Source organism: Lipotes vexillifer, unplaced genomic scaffold, assembly GCF_000442215.2.
Source record: "Lipotes vexillifer unplaced genomic scaffold, Lipotes_vexillifer_v1.1 scaffold921, whole genome shotgun sequence".
In the NCBI taxonomy this organism is placed as follows: domain Eukaryota; kingdom Metazoa; phylum Chordata; class Mammalia; order Artiodactyla; family Lipotidae; genus Lipotes; species Lipotes vexillifer.
The window spans coordinates 1,406,924-1,428,338 of record NW_006787800.1 but is presented as its reverse complement, the minus strand read 5'-3'; the positions used below and the strand labels follow the sequence as shown (position 1 = coordinate 1,428,338).

Genomic DNA, 21,415 nt, shown 5'->3' with positions numbered 1-21,415 from the left:
ATTCTGAAAAAGTCAACCGTAGAAAATTATGCTTAAGAAAACTGGCAATTGGAATTCAATAGCCGAGTTAGAACAGTGATACGACTTAGTTATTCTAAGTATATTTAGTAACTAGCTTCTTTACCCCAGGTCTGATTGAGCCATTGAGACATCACTGTGGTAATGGCTTTAGTGGGGGAAGAAAAAAAAGAGTTCTTAACACCTTAAAAAGATATGAATACTTTTGGATTCTGGTATCCTTTTAAAGTATCATATAAAGAAGAGAAGCAATGTCACTAGGAAACTGATGAGGGAAAAAAAAGAGAAAGTATGAAAAATTGATGTTAGAAACCTAAATATCTAAAATTTGTCCAGAACCCAGTGTTGAAGCCATAGGATTTTCTTGGGGATGGGGGGAAAGCCTATCACAATGTGCATGAACCTATTAAATGATTCCTGCAAAGTCCCCCCCACCAAGAGCCAAGAATTTGAATATAGCTGAAGTACTTTGTTCTGTACAGTAAGATGCTCACTAACCTTAAAAAACAAACAAAAACTTTGAAACCATTTTTTTTGCCTTATTGTAATAAGTAGTTTCTAGTGTTCCGCTTAAGAGATAAAGCAGAGATTTCTGTGGTGATTGATGGAATTTGTCTCATTTACCATATACTTACATGCTAAAGACTTTTAAGTGGAGTATTGAAAGTGGAGTGGCTGGACACACCACTGAGAAAAAGAAAACAACCTTAAACCCATGACAAAGCTTAAACTGGATGGAAAACTGTATCTACAAGCAATAAAAATGTAAACTACCTACCATTAGGACATATTTATTTGTGTAAACACAGTGTTCAAGGGAAAGACTATCCCTTTGGAATGGGGCAACTGTGCTGTCCATGGCAAAACACCCTGGTTTAATATTAACCCAAGAAAAAAAGGCAATCGGTCCTCCAAGAGCACTGACAGATTTTAAAGCTGTGCACTCCAAGTTCTAGAGCTTAATGGTTCTCTTTAGAAATATATGGAATTAAGATAGGGAAGCAGATAAGGCAGTTAAAAGTCAACAGGTCTCTTTTTTATGAAGTGTGTCCATCTGGAAGGAAACTCATAGTCTAGGTTTCTTTGGAAGACACACTTTATACCACCTATGTAAGTCAGGGAAAGCAGGGGAAATGGTATCCTTGGCCATGGTTATTTGAACACACTTAGCATGTAAAAATCTGACTCTGGCATTCAATTTTGATTATACATAGTTGTAAAATAAACACATTCAAGATACATGTGCAAGAAGGTATGTGTCTGTGTGCAGCTGCCTGCTGCATGATGGGATGCTGGGTCCCCAGCTGTGTGCAGGGCAGGCAGACTGAGGGCTGGGGGTGGGCTGGGGGGTGCTCATGTGGGGTCAGGCTTCACACTGCTCCAATCAGCAAATAATCAGAACTGGATAAAATCTCCTTGGATAATAACAAGAGGCCCCCCCTTTTTTTTTTTTTTTTTTTTTTTTGCGGTACGCGGGCCTCTCACTGCTGTGGCCTCTCCCGTTGTGGAGCACAGGCTCCGGACGCGCAGGCTCAGTTGCCATGGCTCACGGGCCCAGCCACTCCGCGGCACGTGGGATCTTCCCGGAACGGGGCATGAACCCGTGTCCCCTGCATCGGCAGGCGGACTCTCAACCACTGTGCCACCAGGGAAGCCCAAGAGGCCCTCTTTTTTTCTTTTGAAATTTTCAGTTTGAAACTTTTAATTTTGTGCCACTTTTACTTCTGTTCTAACAAGATTTTAAACAAATAAGGTTAAAACCAATACTGTTGTTAACAAAAACAATTAAAGAATATTAGCTCAGAGACAGACCTAGAAGCAGCCTTAATATAAACCCTTCTTTCAGCTGTTGAGAAAACCGAGACCAGAAGGGGAGTTACCCAAATACCTGAGAAGTCACAGCTAAAGCCCAGACACAGGCTTGTGGGCAGCCCGAGGGGTTCCTGCTCCCCGCTTCAGGTCCCCTGTGAGGTGGGACACCATCCCTGCCACAGGTGCCAGTAATCTGATTAGATCCAGGGGAAGTTTTAACCAAGTCATTGAGAGAAAGGCTATTCTACAATACCTCCTGTGAAACTTAGCCAGGGGCAAGGCAAACATGGGCTGCTAAATATTTATTCTTCTTATACCACTAGATGGCCTTGCAGGAAAATAAAAATTTAAAGTCCAAATAATCCTTCCCTTGGATCACAAGCTCACTGGAGTGCATCCAGAATTCATTTTCAGAAATGATAAGATTTGAGCAATGTTTACAATCTCAAAGCTAGTCACTAGATGGCAGCAAAAATTAGGCACAGAGAGAAAAGAGACAGTGACTGCGGAATATTTCACCTTTTAAGTTCATTAACAACTATGTCTTTGTAGTGAACTGTAGATTCTGTAAATTCTGTCCAGAGATAATTTCCAGTGAATTTACTAAGATAACTTCATTGGTTTTCAGAAAGAAGTACTAGCTACTATTTCAACCTGATTAAAATGTGATTTTTAAAAAGGAAACATGCACATATAAAGAAAAGAAGTTAAAAAATAGAAGCAGATGAGGACAGCTTGCCTCTCTGGATATTTGAAATGATACCTGCAGACAGCAATTGCCCATCCCAAAGCCCATAGCATCCATGTAAATGTGGTCGGGCTTAGAAGCCTTTGCTGCCTCATCATCCTCAGGAAATGTTTCTATAAATGGAGATGGTGTATTCTTGTCCTTAAATACTGCAGTATTAATTGAAAAAAAAAAAGAAAGAAAGAAAGAAAAGAGGAGGAAATAGGTGAGAGTCGAGGATTAACAACAATGGTGGGGGGGGGTCCTCTCCCACCCGCCACCTCTGTAGACTCACTTGGGACGTTGATGACAACCTTTTCTCCTCTTCTGTGCCGGATGTTCCTGGTGAGGGTACTAAAAAACAGACAACAAATGTCCTAAGTTGGTCACCTAAGAACCATCATGCAAAAGAAGAATTTGACAATATGCAAGTACATGGAATGAAATCCTCCCTCAAACTAATCCTCTAAGACATCCCTACCGAAAATTCATGTGGACCGAGAGACTGAGGGGATTTCCTGAAAGAAGCCTTTGCATTAATACCAAGTCCTCTGGTTCTTGTTTGAGAATGTCATTCTCTCTCCTGCCCAAGCCCTGATCCCCGGCTCCGTGTGACTCACCAAACCAAGCTCAAGTGTTCAAGGTCTGCCGTTGTCTGGCCTCACCTTATGTTTCTAACATTTTCCATGCTAAGTCCAAAGACTTAAGCCAAACTGTGGTACTCATGTTCCCCGGGCATCTCTGGACCTCAGAACCTCATCACTCCCTCCACCCATCCTGCAGCATTAATACTATCCTCCAGCCTGCGATGTCTGATCCAGAAGCCCCTAGGCAAGCTGTGGCTGTGAGCACTGGATGCGCGGCCAGTCCTAATTAAAATGTGCTCTGAGGGTGAACACACAGCACATTTTGAAGACTTGGTACAGAAATAAAGTAAAACTTAATAATTAAAAAATACTGGTCACAAGTTGGATATATAGAGTCAAATAAAATACACTATAAGTTCACCTTTTTCACTTTTTTAAGGTGGCTACAAAATTACTACTAAAATTACACATGTGGCTTGCATTATGGTTTTACTGGGCAGTGCTGCTGTCAATGGTGTAAATGCCACCTCTCTCAGGAGGCCTGCTTTTGACCCCCTCAGTCAGAAGCACCTTCCTCTCTCTGGTGTTACCATCTTTGGACACCTGTCATAATCTACCTTTTCTTGCAGCTGAATATCTCCACCTTCCCCTTGGCACACTATAAACACTTGATGTTGGAAACTATGTTTATATGTCTTTATCTTCCCCATGGACTCTGCATATAGCGGGTGTGCAGACCTGTTACAGGAATGAACACTGAGAAGTCACAGGTCCCTAACTCTAGGTCAGGAGCCCGGGTTCAGGATGACAGGTGAGACTCAAAGGTACAAAGCTGAGATCAGACTGGTGTGGGCCCTGAAGCAACCTGAAACCCTAGAATTAAAACTACAGACTAACAGACTTAGGAGTTAGTGGAACAGAAGGTAGAGCGTGCCTACTATATACACAGGTATTGTACATATTTTACCTTATTGTCAAGGTATATGGAGTGGGATGAGAAGACCACAGATACTGGCAGTAATTTTCAGAGGAGGAAAAGGTAAAACTGATGACAAGAAAGCTTCTCCAAACAGGTGTTAACAGAACTAGGATTGAAATGCATCTGTGGCTAAGTGAACAACTTTAGGATCACTTGGAAAACAGGCAGATCCAGCCTGGAAACAAGCAGCACCAATCGAGCAGCCTTGGGGGACCGAGAACAGGCGTAGCTGTGGGTCTGTGGGCTCCTCTGGTTAATTACCACAGGAGCTGGAATTCAGGAACCGCTCAGTAATGACTCTGGGAGGGACACTGCACCCCCAGGGCAGGGATCCAGGGATCTGAGTCATCCACACACTCACCTGAAGCGCGGGTGCTTGTTTATCGCTTCATCAGGAAAGAAGAGGGACTTGGAAGCTCCTCCTTCCACTGGGTTGGGCTTGAACTCGGGCAGCGTGAACCCAGGGCAGCCTAATCTACAACAAATTGAAGAACTAAAGAGATAGAATCTGTCTTCAGGGATTAAAAACATGCATGTGTAACGTTGCCTTTTTCAGGGGTCCGGCACACAGGTGTTCTGCAAACACTGTGCCCCTTGCAGCCACGCCTTTGCAGTCTGTCTTGCTCACCAAGCTCTTCTCTTGTGACTGCAGCCCTTTTGCCGATTTCATCAGAAGCCTCCGTCCACTCAGCGCCTGCAGAGCGCTTATTTACGTCCTGGCTGCCTTGGCTGTTTCCCCCACACGGTTTCTGAGGCGTGTTCCTTTACCAGCTCTGACCCCTGCACACCACCACCTCCCCATCAGCTTGGTTCGACTTGGGACAGGACTCCTGCTTCTTGCCTCTGCCAGGCACCTCATGAATCCGTCCAGATCAGGCAGGTTCTCTGCCGGTAACCCTGTCCATCCCCAGTATCTCCCTCTGGAGGCTGAAACCCAACCCTATTATCTCACTTGACCTGAGGAAGAGCTTTAATTCCAACAGAGAAACAAAGCAGGGTGTAGATCAGCAGTGGGAAACTTCTGGCTTGGGAGCCAAGACTAGCTGGTGCCTTATTTTCAACCTCACCTTTTATAAAACTGGCCGCCCATGTTCGCCTTGTGAACAACAACTGAACTTGCCGATCTTATCTGGAAAACAGCCCCAGCTATGATGGGGCTCCTCAGAGTTCCTGCAGCAGCTCCGTATATTATTCACCGACAGCCTGCAGCCTTAGGAAAAGCCCTTGCAGAGAGTGACAAACTGAGATCTGGGGGTCTCTCTGCTGACTGGAATCAGGCTGGAGAAGCACGTGTGTACTTGGCAGGAAGCAGGCAGCCAGGACTCAGACCCGCACCCCCAGCCCCACTTTTCCTCCAGACCAGCACCGTCCAACGGAACCTCTGCAGGGATGGAAATGCTCACGACCTGCACTGCCCAGATGGGTACTGAGCAGGTAGAAGGAGGTGAATGAGACTGAGGAACTGAACTTCTCATTGTATACAAGTCGGATTGATTTAAATGTAAACAGTCACATGACCACTGTTTGGGTTACTGGGCCACACTACAGTTGCACCTGTTTACGGAAAGAGAATCACCCTGTTTACACTGAAGAAACTGAGTCTTGCTCTCCCTCTTGATCCAGAAATAAAACTCCCCTTATCATAACTGTGGATGTAAGGTGAGCCTTCTACAAACAAATAATTATTATCTTTGTTTTGTTTACAAATCCAAAAATACCCTCTCATCATAAAAGATATGGTTAGGCTTTTTTAAAAAAATTAGATTTTTAGAATAAAACTTATTCCTAGCTCAACTCTCTTCCCTTCATAATAACTTAAGAGAAGGAAAAAGATACTTCTCTAAATGTCTGATGAGTTGCTTAAATAAGGTTTCAACTATTTATATGTGACCACAGAGATTTTAAAAAAGAAAATTCCCTTTAAGTGTCCTAAGACCAGTGGTGTGACTGTGAATGCCTATGTCCATCGTGGACATTTATCAGGAAAAAAAAAGAAAGCATAAAAATAGTTCAGAGTGTTCCAGGCCACAGATACCAATCCCCAAAGTGCTTTTGAACTTTGGGGAGGTAAGCATACTTTGCCACAATCTGACAGATATCTAGCAGAGATAACCAGATTTACAATTTGGTAGAACTGCATTCTTGCATACAGGTCCTACGTATAATTGTGTGATATTTACGTACCTCATACTAAGCTAAGGACAGAATTTCACTGTTCATATTTACCTTATATTTACTCTTATGAAACTTTAGCCATAACTAGATTTGATGACAAATCCTAAATCTTTTCAGCACAATCCAAACATGACCCAGTGACTCCCTTGTTCTTTGTTAATATGTATCAACAGACCCTGGGAGCGCTGATGCCAGCCCCCATCGGGGGGCCCCCTGATCTGATCTGGGGGGCAACGCACATCCTTCCTTGTGCACTGCTCCTTCCCCTCGGCCTGCGGAGTCTGTGGCCCTCGGGTCCTTCCACAGTCCCCCCGGCCACCACCACCACTGCCAGAGGCTGGCATATGACTCTGCCTGCAGCTCTAATGTTACAGATTCTACCAGACACAGTGTGATGAGGATGAACTGTCTTGCAAAGCATGAGAACTGTGCAGACAAGTGCTGGGTTGTGATCTGCTCTCTTGATACCCGGATGCTCTGAAATGCCAACCATGCACGTTGACACAGGGACTAACCTGGGAAACGAAGTGATTGTGCAGAGGGCCTGGTTTTCCCCCAGCAGAGATGTCGCTTCCTTGCGGCGCTTCCTCATGTTGTCCTCGACCGTGTTGAACTCAGACATGGTCCCTCCGTACGGCTGGCCAGGTGTCCCCTCGATCATGTAGCTCCCATACTCTGGTCTCCAAAGGGTAGGGTGGCTACAGAGGAGAAAAGGTTTCAGTCCATCTTATTCTTCTGCTGTAGTCCGCTCCATTTTTAGTTTTGAAAAAGTTGCTTCCAAAAATTTAGAAGCCACTGGGTATACAAGAAGCCAAGAACTCTTTACGATTCCCAGTGGCTGTTAATCTTCCACAGCTTTTCAACTACATAAGGGTTACAAGTGCTGGGTCTAAAATATTTATAAGTAACTGAGACACACACAGGGCATGCACTGTCCAAGGCAAGCAAGCCTGTCCACTCTGCGGGGAAGGACGTGGGGATTTAAGGCCTCCTTCAGTTTAAGACTGGGTTCCAAATGCAAACCCAGCCTCCCAAAATTTAGTGGGTAGAAAAATGAACTGGAGGTACATGCCCCCTTCACCTCTGTCTACTGAAATAAAGAAATATTAAAAAAACATCCTGCCAACCCATTTGTAAGTTTTCTCTGACACCATGGTTTGTGATCTTGGTAACTGCCAATTAAAAAAAATTTAAATAGTAAACAAACTTTATATTGAGTTTACTCTTCTAAGTGCTTACTAACGTATTTAGAATGTCTACACCCTAAGAGGTAGGTATTATTATTATCCCTGATTTACAGTTGAGGAAACTGAGGCACAGAGAAGTTAAGTACCTCACCTAAGGGTACCCAGCTATTAAGCAGAGGAAGCAGGATTTGAACCCAGTCAACTGGGAACCAGAGCCAGAGCCCTAAACTGCTGTGCTCTCCTGTCTCCTGTACGTGGGAGGAGACATGATATTCCAGTGGTTCTAACAGTTTCAGAAACTCTCAAAGAAGGCTTCAGTACATCAGCTTACTTTGGGTTTGTCCTTTCCCCCTTTTCTTGCAGAGTTTCAAGAAGTTCCTCTCCAGACAGTACCAGTTGGGCTTTTTTATTTTCATGATCAAAAGATACCAACATGTATTCCACCTATTGAAAATAAAGGAGAGAAAGATGAACATTCCTCCAGACTCGTGCTTGATGCGACCTTTAGGAAAAGTAGGGAAACGTGAAGCTTGGAAAGGATGACAGTGTCCTGAGGAGTCACATCTGCTTACACGATGGTGCTTAGTGAGTGAGGTTTGCATAATTCGAAAACCTGGAGAGAATGGCCAACGGTGGCCTTGTGGGACGACAAGGGCTCTTACGTGATTCCGTCTTCCTCCGTTCTACTTAACACCTTATAGAAAGGTCAGGATGCCCATTCTGACAAATTGTACTTCGAGAAAGAAGTATTTCAAAGCCAGGATTCTGTAAATTGCAGTTGCATGTAGTAGTCGCATTTTACAATGTATTTCCTCGGTGGGCTTACTGTAAGTTTATGAAAGGGGTTACCTGAGCGTTCTAATCAAGGTAGATTATCCTTCCTCACTGGTAGTTTATTTAATCATCCCACTATGAGCCTCACTAATGGACAGTTAAATCAAAATCAAATACACCAATATAGAGGTATTAGTTTAGGAGTTTCGGCAATTTTGTTTTGGTTTTTCAGGAATAATTTAAGACCACTTCTCCACTCTGAACTCATACAGAATTTACAATGCAAGGTGCACTAGTGCATTCATAACAATACCTAGTGGAATTGTGATAAAAAATCGAGAGTGAAATACCAAAGTAAGACTTTTCTGGGCAGAGTACAAATAGAACCTGCATTTGTTTTCCCTGAAATCACATGCTGTAAGTCATGATAGTTGGTATTAATAGTGAAGATTGTGACTCACTATTTACATAGGTTAAAATAAGACACACATCATCCATAGGTAAGTGAAAAGACTGGAGCTGGACCATTCAGGCAAACACTTGAGGCAAACACTTTGCACAAGACCCCAAGACAGAGAAGAGATGGCAAACTTGTGGCATGTGGCAGACCAATCCCCAGAAAGTACTTTGTTTGGCTTATTATAAAATAGACAGGCAACAATACATCCACTATCTACCTTATCTACCTGACATTTCACATGTAAATCCAGATCCCAGCCTTAAAAACAAACCAAAGCGCAGAAGCCCAGAAGGAGGCCTGGGTCCAAAGGGACTGGGCAGCCCCCCTTTGAGGGGGACTCTGGTCTGCAGACCCACCGTCCTGGTGGAAGGCATCTGAGTCAGCCCTCCCTATCACAGAAATAGTACCATTCAAGAGACTGGTTTGCCCTTCAGGTAAGAAATATAAAAGGGGGAAAAAATGTTAGTAACCATAGGGAAATAGTCTGGCAGGTTTAAATGACAACAAAAATAAACTTTTGATGAATTTTTATTGGTTGTTGTTATGGACTGAATGTTAGTGCCCCCCACACCATTCTTATGTTGAAGCCCTTAACACCCAATGTGATGGTATTTAGAAGTGAGGCCTTGGGGGGCCGGTAATTAGGTCAGGAGAGTGGGGCCCTTGTGACGCGATTTGTGTGCCCTTATAAGAAGAGAGAGACGAGAAAGATGATTTCTCTCCACTGTGTGAGAACACAGTGAGAAGGCAGCCTTTTGTAAGCCAGGAAGAGGGACCTCACCTGGAAACCAAATCTACCAGCACCTCTGACCATGGACTTTCCAACCTCCAGAACTGCGAGAAGTAAATGTTTGTTGTTTAAGCCACCCAGTCTGTGGTATTTGTTACAGCAGCCAGAATAGACGGAGAGAGTTGTCTTACTGATGAGTTCAAGTCATCAGCGCTGAGGTGAAAACAGCACTTAATTTGGTAACAATCTAGTTCCATAAGACTCAGAAGCAGCTACAGGCAGTTCCCCATTTAGGGAGATTGTACTTTGAGAAAGTTCCTCTGTCAATTTCTGTGTACATTAGAAAAAAGGAATTTTCAAATTCCTTTGAAAAAATGTTATACAAAGGTCCCTGGGCCACCTCTCTAAAGTATTTAACCTATCATGCATCTGACCTCTGGAGAGAGGGAACCCATCACTGCGTCCCTGGGGGACAGTGAGGTCCTACATTGCTTCCCAGGCACTGGGATGAAGACTTCGGCCTCCTTACACCCCGGAGAAGGGGTTGCAACCAGGTGGTCAGGCGGAGGAGGGGGAAGGTGCGGGGTAACTCAGCCCAGGAGGACTGGGCTGCAGCGGGGCGTCCTCAGCCACCCTAAAGAAATTCACAATTCAGGATTCAGGGCCACCTCCTCCATTCCACCGGCCCAAGCAGTAAGCAGTCTTGACTTCGGCTGGAACCACCCATTGCATCTAAGAGATCTGGTTTTCTCCTTACACCGACTCCTGAACATGCCCGCAGCCATCTTGTGATAAGGCTCTAACTAGTTGATGACCCATCAGTGCTGAAACACAGCGTCCTGCTGCCTCCACACCCTTTGTCCTTTCACCCAAAGTCCTGTGGTCGGCAGGTGCTGGGAGCACTACACAGAGCCAGGTGGATGTGGCTCCTGCTGTCAAGCTCACAGGTGGCTGAAATGACAGCCAGTAACTCAAGGGAGCTAAATGGTCTGGGGCACGTGTAACAGGAGGGTCTGGTCCTGCCTGGGGTATCAGAAGGTTTCCTGGGGGGAGGGGGTTGGCCAGGCAAAGGAGAGGGTCGTCATAAATACAGCCCCCACCCCCCGACCCCTGTGCTTCCCCTGACCACCACCCTGACTGCAGTGTAATCACCTGGTTGGCTGCCCAGAGATGCAGATAAACTGGGCCCACCCCTGGAGACCATGTCACAGTAGTCCCGCCTGTAGACTGTAAACTGTTTTTAAAGCTAGTGACTGTGCCTTCTGCCCAGAAGATGGTTTCCTCACACAGCAAAATACTAATGACCAATATTTTTGAGCACTTTCAACCATCCAGTTGGATGGCACCCATTTCCGTATCTAGCAAGATACTCAAGCCTGGAGCACCCAAAGGGGTGCTAGAACCAATGGCGATGCTACTTGGTTTCAAAATCACTTGTAGTGAAATAGGGAAGACCTGCGTGGCAAGAGCAGAAGAGCAGCTGTGCCTGAAACAGTGGGTGAACTTAAGGTGACCACCACAGGTCCAGGAACCCTTTGTATATGGTGACATTTTAGACTATAACTGTTGAAATGTTATTTTAAACTGCTCTATTTTCCCCAAAAGGAAATGTTTTAGTAGTTTACTCTAAAGTTACATCAGGGAACTATACTCAATCTTTTGTAATAACCCATACGGGAAAAGAATCTGAAAAAGAATATATATATGTGTATACATATATATGTATGTGTATATATATGTATGTATAACTGAATCACTTTGTTGTACACCTGAAACACAACACTGTAAATCAACTATACTTCAAAAAAAAAAAAAAAAAAAAAAAAAAAAAAAAACAACCCAAAAAAAAAATATGGGCAAAAGTCTTGGGTAGATAGTCCTTAAAAAAAAAAAAAAAAAAAAAAAGAAAAGAAACACACAGGCCAAAAATAAAGTTACATCAAATTCTTATAATATCTGCTATATTCTGACTTTTCCCCCACTATGAAATGCCATTTCATACCACAGAATAACACAGGGTGCACGCCAGGGAAGTTTACACAAAATAAACGTGGCCTTGCCCTGGCCTGGTCTTCCTCCAGTGTCCTAGACCAGGACTTCAGCTAACAGAGCAGGAGGTTCTTTATGCATAATACATTAATCTCAATTTTAACACTGTGTAAAATGACGAATTTCCTATACGATTACATAAAGTAACTTCCTTGAATCATTACCAAAACAAATTCTTCACGTGCCAAGATCAGTAATATGAAGCCTCAGTGAAAAATTTTAAGATTCAGGAGAGAGCAGGGAAAATTGTGATGAATCTCAAAAAGGGGACAATGACACCTTTCAATAAAGGAAAGGGAAAAAAACACCCTCTCCTTTATGGTAGACACTAGGCATGTGTGGCCTTTTTAGATTTAAAATTAAAGTAGGGTTTCCCTGGTGTTGCAGTGGTTAAGAATCTGCCTGCCAATGCAGGGGACACGGGTTGGAGCCCTGGTCCAGGAAGATCCCACATGCTGTGGAGCAACTAAGCCCGTGTGCCACAACTACTGAGCCTGCACTCTGGAGCCCGTGAGCCACAACTACTGAGCCCATGTGCCACATCTACTGAACCCGCGCACCTAGAGCCCGTACTCCGCAACAAGAGAAGCCACCCAATGAGAAGCCTGTGCACCGCCATGAAGAGTAGCCCCTGGCTTGCTGCAACTAGAGAAAACAGCAATGAAGACCCAATGCAGCCAAAAATAAAATAAATTTATAAAAAATAAAATTAAATTAAAGTAAAATAAAAATTTCAGTTCCCAAGTCCCTCACTGGATATTGCAAACAATTCAATTACTGCAGGAAGTTGTACTGGACAGCACTGGACTTAAACCTGAGAGAAACCACCTCTTGGAATTATATCTGGACACACTGATGCATTACTGCTGGTGCAAAGGAAAGCCCTGCATGCCGATCTGCTCTTTCATGTCCTACAAATGGTATGAGACATTTACTTTCTGGGCCTCTGAATTGACACTGGCTGATTTTTTTTAACCATGCCACTATACTTCAGGCATGTGTCAGTTTTCATTTTCTGATGGTTACAAAGACCAGGCTAAGTCACTCCTACCTTATTTCTGAACCAAAGTAGAACCCAACCGGTCTGCTCCCACAGGTTAACCTCACAGAAGAGAGCACATCACGTGAAGTTACCAAAGGAGATGTTTGCTGTGGCCACTAACAGGGGCACTCTGCAACTTAGAAACCTAAGCCAGAAGACACGTCCTCCTAAAGAAATAATACTGTAAATATAAACAGTTCTTATTTACCTCAAAACAACTGCAGGTTAGTACTATAGCTTCTGGGTTCTGAGGACAAGTGAATTCTTCACTTCTTTCCTGAGAACAGGGTCCTGGTCACCACGTGGCTGACAAGAGAGGGTGTCTTGGATCAACTGCTCTGCAGCGCTTAGGTGGGGAGGGGGCGGTGAGGGAGTGAGAGGTCAGGGCCCCTGAAGGACTCCCACGAGGTAAAGGAGAACTCAGGGCTTCAGCAGGGCTGGCTCAGGGCCCCAGGCACTCCTGGAGCAGGTGACTGACAAAGCAAGCTAGGTCCCTGTAAGTGTGTTTAGAGATGAAGTTGGCCCATATTCAGGGACCACCATCGAGAGATGAGAAATTCAGGGCTTTAGTTCTTAGGAACTGGTGATAGATTAACCCACCCAACAAAGGGAGGGTGATGCTTTCTAAAGAGACTTAGATCCAGTGCCGAAACAGGATGTGCAACTCCTAAGTCACTGCTGTGCTCAGAGGGGCCCTTGGGCCCCCAGGGGCAGGTGACAGTGATTCCAGACCTCCAAGTCCAATGCCATTCCACCACAGTGAGGGTCTCCTTCATAACCGCATCTGATGGTGCCTGGATGCTGATGCAGGTCCCACCAAGAGAGCAGTTATGACCTGCTGAAGACAGGGTCTGCAGGATGCAGACATGCTAAGACAAACCCCTTCCTGCCATACCTGGAATTCACGGGAAAGGATTACAGTCTCTGCTTGAGATAAACCAGAGCTCCTGACTTGGGGCTCTGATGCTGGCCCACTACCTGCGGCCCGGGACAAGGTCCGCCTGGCAGCATAGCTATCAAGTGAGGTCAGCCTCATCCCCACAGAGGCTCATCCGTGTCTGCCCTTTCACAGGGCTAGGCTGCCAGCAGAAGATTAGCTGGAAAGGCCGCAGCCACATCGCTAAACCATTTGCCCTGCGGACTGAGAAACTGACCACACATCCTCGACTTTTCAGATCTGAAAGTGTAGCTGGCATTTCACTAGGAGGGAACCACTGGTCATCTGGTAACCAAAAACACCGAAGCTTGCACTTGTTGCTCGAGACCTTTATCAAAGCAGCCCACCCCCCTTGTTAGCCCACCCCACACTCTACTCCTTTCCCTTCCACCTCCAGCCTGGGTCGGGTTGGAGCCTAGTTTGAATCTTAGTAACGTCTGTGTTTTTTTCTTTTATAAAATGAGGATAACGCCTACCTCAAGGGGCCACTGGGGAGGAGCACACAAAATAATGTGTCAAGTGCCTAAAGTGGTAGTTGAGCACACATATCCTCACGTGTTAGTGATTATTTTCTAGCTCTCGGGCAGGGACACACGTATTGAGGCAGAACAGTGTCTTTTAAGTGTTCTTACGGGTCCATGGTGGCCTGTAATCAACATTACCAAAAAACACTGAAATGAGTAGAATAAATACCAGAATATGTCATTCATGGAAAAGAAGTACTATTTCACCCAAATACTGTTTCGCGCAGTGTTTGTTTCAGGTCCTCGCGGTCTCAGTAAAAGGAAAGACTTCATGCAGAACACCGCCAGCTCTGCGACAGCGGGCACAGGTCAAGTCACCCCCCTCCCGGACACTTTCAAATGGCTCAAACTCAGCACATCTTAGCACCCTCACCACGTGTGCCGCCCCTCCACTCCAGCCCCGCCCCCCAGGCTGCACCCATACAGGCCTTCCTTCTGCTTCTCCGCCAGCCAACCACTCCAGGGCCTGGACAGCACCGCTGTTCTCTGCTTGGAAAGCTCTGACCGCAGCCCCTCAAGTAGCTGGCTCCTGATGGGCTCTAGTCACGTGCTACCTCTTCAGAGCAACCTTGGCTAACCCCCAACGCTAGGACCTCTCTCGTCCCATGCCCAGGGGTGCCACCCACACTAGTGCCTTGTGGAGTTGTGGAAGTGGTTACCCAGGCCAGAGCAGTCTTAATTTCCCCTCTCTCCTCACAAATATTACAATTATGGACATTTGGAACATGTCCTAATCTAACAAAGTGTCCCTTCCAACTCTAAACTACTATGTCTGTCATTAAACTCTTCCAGGAGTTCTTGTGGTATAAAACCATCCATTTTTCTTTCCCTCTCAAAGATAAGACTACACACACTGCATTGCCAGGAAGGGAATTTCTTTCAAATGCATCATCTTGCTACCTAAAGCTCACCCCTTCTAAGCACATGATCTCTTAAATTGTATGCATACATCAGTGGAAATCTTTCTAAAATTGATTACGTCCTCTTCTGCTACAATAGGAAGATACTAAACATACTTCCACTTTTTTATTAAGGATTCAGACTCGGGGCAATTCATTTCTTTAACAGAGCAAGGCCCTGGGAGGCACCGGCTGCCGTGTCGAGATCTGCTTTTCCAAGCTGCTCTCCGACTTGGTCTCTGATTGCTGCCTCGACTGATTTTTTGCAGTTCATCCGGAACTGCGGAAGGAAATGACCAGCTTGCAAGAATTGTGTATAAAGTGAGCAATCTCCGGGTGAGGGCTTGAGACAGGCTTCCAGGAGTAAAGTGCACGCACTCTGTACCGAGAGGGCTTTTGCCTGCTACCTAGTTCTCGCTCTCTTGTGTTTTGGGGCAGGCAGCTCCTGAGCCCTGGATACCACTCACACAGCCATGGAGGGAGGACCACAGGCAGGGCTGCTGCCGCATGGTGTGTTGGACGATATGCCTTCCAAGTGCCCGACTTGCGTAAATACGTGAACGCTTTAGCGGGAAATGAGGGAAGCACTCCCAAATAACCTCTTTAATGTTCCTCTGAGGCTTACAGTGCTCAGCGTATCCTTTCAAGCAAAAAAACTTTTTAAATTAAAAAATGTAAACTTTCACAGAGGCTCTTGCCTTCAGGGTTTGCTTTAACTCTGCTAAATCAGCATCCAGTACAAAAAAAGGAAGGTGTTAACTAAATCCAAAGGACTGAAAAAAGGGCCTGGGGGATGGGAGACAAGACAGTGGGTTTGTGTGAACATTTACGTAATTAGGAACATCTGGTTTGGGGGTTCTTTTGTAATCTTGTTGTGGAAATAAGTTTAACTACTAAATCCTGACCATAACAGACACAAACATCTAAGAACACAGAAAGCTCTCCAAACAGTGTCCAACAGAGTAGAGCCGTGGCCATATGAATGCTGCAAAAATATACCAACCTGGATAACCAAGTTTTCTGGACACCTATAAAAGATGTGCTCTTTTGGCTAGAAGTCTGACGCTTATTTATGTTTCCTTAACTTCTGAAACAATGTCTGAGAAACCCAGCCTTTAAGTGGAGGAGATTCAGGGTCATCATTCTAAATTACTCAGTCCTTTATGATCAGTTTCAGTATACAATCCCCGTGGCTACTAAGTAACCAAAATGCATATGCTTTTCCAATTCAATTCTGTTTCTTTCTGAAAATCATAACCAAGATTTCAAGGACCCTACAAGCTGTGAAAACATGCATGGGCTTTGAGCCATTTATTTTGGCTGGAAACCAATTTTTGCTCTTTCCCCAAGTTCTAGTATGTTCGAGATAGGTCGCTGCCAAAGCCTCCAGTCCCCTAACCGGCCAACTCTGGCTTGACTTCCGTTCCCATCCTTGCACTCCTCTCGGAAGCCTGACACCCTTCCTGCCCCCAGGGCAGTCCTACTGCCCCCACTGGTCCTTCTCCAGATCCCACGCACGTCCAGGTCCTCCCGTGTGTATCACCAGGGTTTGGAGGGGATGGCCATGCTTCCTCTCTGGGTTAGTCGTCTCGCTCTCCTCCTTCGTTTCAACCCCATCTTTAGGCCCGTGGCTGCCCTGCCACACACATAGCCAGCTCAGATGTTGCTCCAGCTCCCTCTGCACTGTCTACCCCGCATCTCCACTGCATGAGCACTGGGCTCCTTCACCTAGGACATCCCAAACCAGAAGATCCAAGCAGCTCCCCAGGAACTATCCCCACAGGCTACACTCTCTCCCCTCCCTCAGCATCGAGATAACCTCTGCAGTGGGAGCTCTCAGCCTCTAGTTACCCTCCCAGCCCGTTTTCCCCACCACCGCCGAAGAGACCCAGGATTAGTCTCCCTGTACGATTCCTGGACTGACAATACCACGTCTCCTGGCGTGGTCCACTACAAAGGACCTTGACATATATACACTAATATGTATAAAATGGATAACTAATAAGAACCTGCTGTATAAAAAAGTAAATAAAATAAAATTCAAAAATTCAAAAAAAAGAAGATATATGTATATGTATAACTGAATCAATTTGTCGTACATCTAAAACTAACACAACATTGTAAGTCAACTATAGTCCAATATAAAAAAATTAATTACAAAAACAAAAAAAAAAACCCAAAAAACAAAGGACGTTCGACAGCCTCAGCCTCTAGCCACTCCCCTTGCCCTGCTCTGGTCCCACACCACGGCAGTGATCCTCAACCTCAGGCACCTCACAGTCGCACGTCTGCACACACCCTTCCCTTGCGCTCTCTGTCTCCCTTTGAGATCCTCCCAGAAGGTCCCCCACTCCGCCCCCCATCTCTAAGACTCCCAGGATCTCCAGGCAGAGAGCAAACTCCTCCCCTCCTCTCTCCAGCCTGTCCCCTGACCCTGCCATGCCACCGGAGGTCTTCAAGGGCAGGGAGCTTCTCCCTTTTCTTGGTTTCTCTCTTCAACCCCATGACCTACCACAGAAGTCCTTGATAAACAGGAGTCACTCAATAAATACTTAAAAGTCTTCCATCATGGAAATAAAGCCTTTAGTGTTTGCCACATGTAAGTGAAGCTTAAGTCTCAGTTTTTCTGAAGGAAACAGTCTGCGGTAATATCTTGCATTTTATTTTTTTAAAATAGAAACATTATGGGATTCAAACAGGTTTACTTAGGAAGTTAAGGAAAAGGTTTTAGAAACCTAATATCTAATATCTATGGGTTTGTAATTAGATTACTTTTTCAGTAGCCAGTAAAGTACGTTCTCTTTGAAAAATCCTAAAACCCAAAAGGTGACGGATTCTACTGTCTCTTGTACACATTTCCTGATTTTTGTAAGTTGTGTGGCATTTAAAGCATTCTGAAACAGTCAAACTGTTAAAAGATACAATTAGAAATTATATATACATATAAAAGCATGCAATTCAAAACCAAATGATAGAGTTTTTTGATTACTCTTGCAGATGAGGAAATTGTGGTCCAAAGAATTTAAGTTCTGTATCTAAGATCACACGACTGTTTGGAGGAAGACTTGGGGCTGCACTCCCATCTTCAAGTTAGTCCATTCTTAAACATGTATGCAAACTTCAAAATAATTGTGTTTTCACCAAATACCCAGTCATAGGATGATAACAGTGGTACTAAGTGATGAACAGCATAAAGGCAAAGAAAATCCTGACTTAAAAAACTTGGCTAGGGGCTTCCCTGGTGGCGCAGTGGTTGAGAGTCCGCCTGCCGATGCAGGGGAAACGGGTTCGTGCCCCGGTCCGGGAGGATCCCACATGCCGCGGAGCGGCTGGGCCCGTGAGCCATGGCCACTGGGCCTGCGCGTCCGGAGCCTGTGCTCCACAACGGGAGAGGCCACAGCAGTGAGAGGCCCGCGTACCACACAAAACAAAAACAAAAACAAAAACAAAAAAAACCAAAAAAACTTCGCTATATCTAGGTTGCTGGAGATATAACTATGAGAGTAGCTAGCCTTTGGACAAAGTTTACAGACAAAGGAGAGCAGAGCTCAGAGAAAAGGTAGAAAGACTTCCACTTCTGTTCAAGATGGAGTAATAGCGATCAATTTCACACCCCCCACCCCGAAAAAAAAAAGAGAGAAAGAGAGTATATAAAAGAATTTTCAAGACACTGGACATCAGATAACAAAGGGCAGAGATCCCCGTGATAGAAGGGACAATTTTAAAGTGAGTGAGCCCTACAAATGCCCCAGCTTCCTGCCTGGCAAGAGGCACTAGATCATGGGCAGGGAGATGAAGCAGAGCCCACGGTGGGAGTGGGGGTTTGGTGGGGGGAAGGACTCCCTGAATTGAAGAGATAGAGCTGAGTATCTGAGGAAACCAAGTAATTTAGAGGTCACAGGACCAAGTACCAAAGAGAAGAGGGCTGCACAGACAATTCTGGAGATCTGCAGAGGGTCCCCCCTTAAGGACTCGGTAGTAAGTCGACCCACACGTGAGAGGTGAGGACCCAAAGCTGGGACAGGGTGCCTTCCCCCTGCCAGAATGGAATAACTCCTAGTTCAGGGCATTGAGGAAGGTACCCCTGAAGGCCTTGCCTTGGCAGAAGAGAATAATTAGCCCTAAAGTGACACTCTTCCGGACCTGCTGAATAAATTGTAAAAGCAAGACCTGAAAGGATCAAACCATCTCCAAATAACTATATTCCAGAACAAAGCTTAAGAATACGTTTAGGAAAATGTAAATATCAAGCACCCAACGCGGTAAAATTCACAATGTCTGGCATCCAATCAAAGACTACGAGGCATGCAAAGAAGCAGAGAAACCTACTCAAACTGTAGAGAAAAAGTCAAGTGAACCTGACTTTAAATGACAGAGATGATAGAATTAGCAAAGACATTAAAACAGTTACTAGAACTGTATTCCCTATGTTCAAAAACAGTATAGTAAGGTTGCAGGATACAAGATAAATACACAAAATCAATTTTATTTTAATATATTAGCAACAACAATCAGAAATTATAACTTAAAGAGTAATACAATTTACAATTAAAAAAAAATGAAACACTCAGTGATACATCTGACAAAAGACATGAAAGACATGTCCACTGAAAACTACAAAACACTGATGAGAGAAATTAAACAAGTGGAGAGATATACTTGTTCATGGGCTGGAAGCATCGTTAAGATGTCAATTCTTCCCAATCTACAGATTGAACACAACCACGGTCAACATCCCAGTAGGGTTTGTTTTGGGTAGAAACTGCCAAGATGTTCTAAAATTCATGTGTAAATTCAAAGGACCTAAAAGAGTCAAAATGAGTTGAAAAAGAGCAAAGTTGGAGAGGTAAGACTACCTGATCTCACAATTTATTATAAATTATAGCAATAAAAAGTGTGGTATTGGCATAAGGACAAATAGAGCAATGGAACAGTACAAAGAGTCCAGAAATGAAACCACACATAGACAACTGATATTAGACAAATGTGCAAGGGCCTTCGGCAGTGGAGAAAGGATAGTCTTTTCAACAAGTGGTGCTGGGGCACTGTGCAAAAGCAACCAAACCCAAAAATCCATACCCTGCATCATATACAAAAGTTAACTCCAAAAGGATCATAGACCTAAATGTAAACCTAAGACCATAAAACTTCTAGAGGAAAATACAGGAGAAAACCTTAGATAATGAAAGATTTCCTAGACAGAAACACAAATTCTATGTTAGAGGCTCAGATAATATTCTGACATCTTTTCTCAAGATATGGGGCCTTACACTGAACATTACCTAGGTTTCTCCTTCAAAATGAAGCTGCAGAGCTCTAGTTAGTACATTTGGTAACACCACTACTAGACATTCCTAGAAGTGGTACCTTTAGAAGTGATATCCTGGACATTCCTCTTCACAAAGAGGAATTCAACAGTGACGTGGTGGGGTCACAGTAACTTGTTCAGGAGTCCAGAAACATGTTCTAGAGGAGTCAGGTGTGCAGAAGGAATAAACATTTTCCTCCCATTGTGTTTTTGCCGTATTTCAAGTACATCAAAACCTCTATGTATCCAAAGACCTCTACAAACTAATCCTACCTGTTCACCGCACTGACAACACCACCAGGCACAGAACGCTCACACACCAATGCTATTTCTCACCTTTCTGCCTTCATTACACTGTTCATTTGCCTGGAATGCTTTCCCTTCTCTTCCCTTCTCTTCATATAAATAATGACCCTAATTCTCTAGGGCAGCTTCCCAAAGATGGTGCCTGAAGCATCAGAATCACCTGGGGTGCTGTGTGTCTCACACATCTGCAAAGGGCACAAGGGAACATCTGGAGGGTGATGGAAGTGTTATATATACACAGATGTTTCCTATTTCTTTATTTTGACTGTGGTTGCAGATATCTGGTTGTATACACTTGTTAGAAGTCACTGAGCTCTATGTTTAAAATGGGTGCATATTATTGTATGTAAATTATAATTCAATGAAATTGGTTTAAAAAGAAAGCCCACATAAACTATATAACACAAAATGAACAGGGGGAAAAAATCCCAAACTGAGATGGACACCAGAAGTGATAGTCAAGCTCACATTTAAGGCAAGCTTAAATTCTTAGCCTCAATTCCTAATACACAGTTGACCCTTGAACAATGAGGGGTTTAGGAATGCTGACTCTCCCCACAGCCAAATATCTGCATATAAATTTTATGGTCTGGATCATGTGGTACTCTAGTACGTTATTTATTGAAAAAAAATCCATGTATAAGTGGACAAGTGCAGCTCGAATCCATGTTATTTAAAGCTCAACTGTACAGTCAGTTTTCTGGTTCCCTAACCTTCAAAAATGAACCTCTTGGTTATAAAAGGTAATTTTGAAAAAAAAAGAAAATCACCAGAAAGCTCTAACCGTATTTCACTCTTTTTCCTCGACTTCACCACCGTGCTTTAGACACATCAGTAAATGCTGATAAACTGATGTCCACAGTGACAGCAAGAGACAGAAAGATGCAGCAACTGTGCTTCG

General features: G+C 44.3%; 1 protein-coding gene across 2 annotated transcripts in view; it reads right to left on the bottom strand.

The window, feature by feature from the left end:
• Nucleotides 1-21,415, bottom strand: part of GCLC (glutamate-cysteine ligase catalytic subunit) — a 38,618-nt gene that overhangs the window by 12,211 nt on the left and 4,992 nt on the right. Inside the window, exons 2-6 of one of the 2 annotated variants that reach the window (XM_007460801.1) lie at nt 7,817-7,929; nt 6,814-6,996; nt 4,485-4,598; nt 2,853-2,911; nt 2,594-2,727 (exon numbers count right to left, since the gene is read on the bottom strand). In XM_007460801.1, coding sequence (XP_007460863.1) covers nt 2,594-2,727; nt 2,853-2,911; nt 4,485-4,598; nt 6,814-6,996; nt 7,817-7,929 — 603 coding nt within the window. The remainder of the gene's footprint in view (nt 1-2,593; nt 2,728-2,852; nt 2,912-4,484; nt 4,599-6,813; nt 6,997-7,816; nt 7,930-21,415) is intronic. The other variant, XM_007460802.1, reaches the window with a different exon arrangement.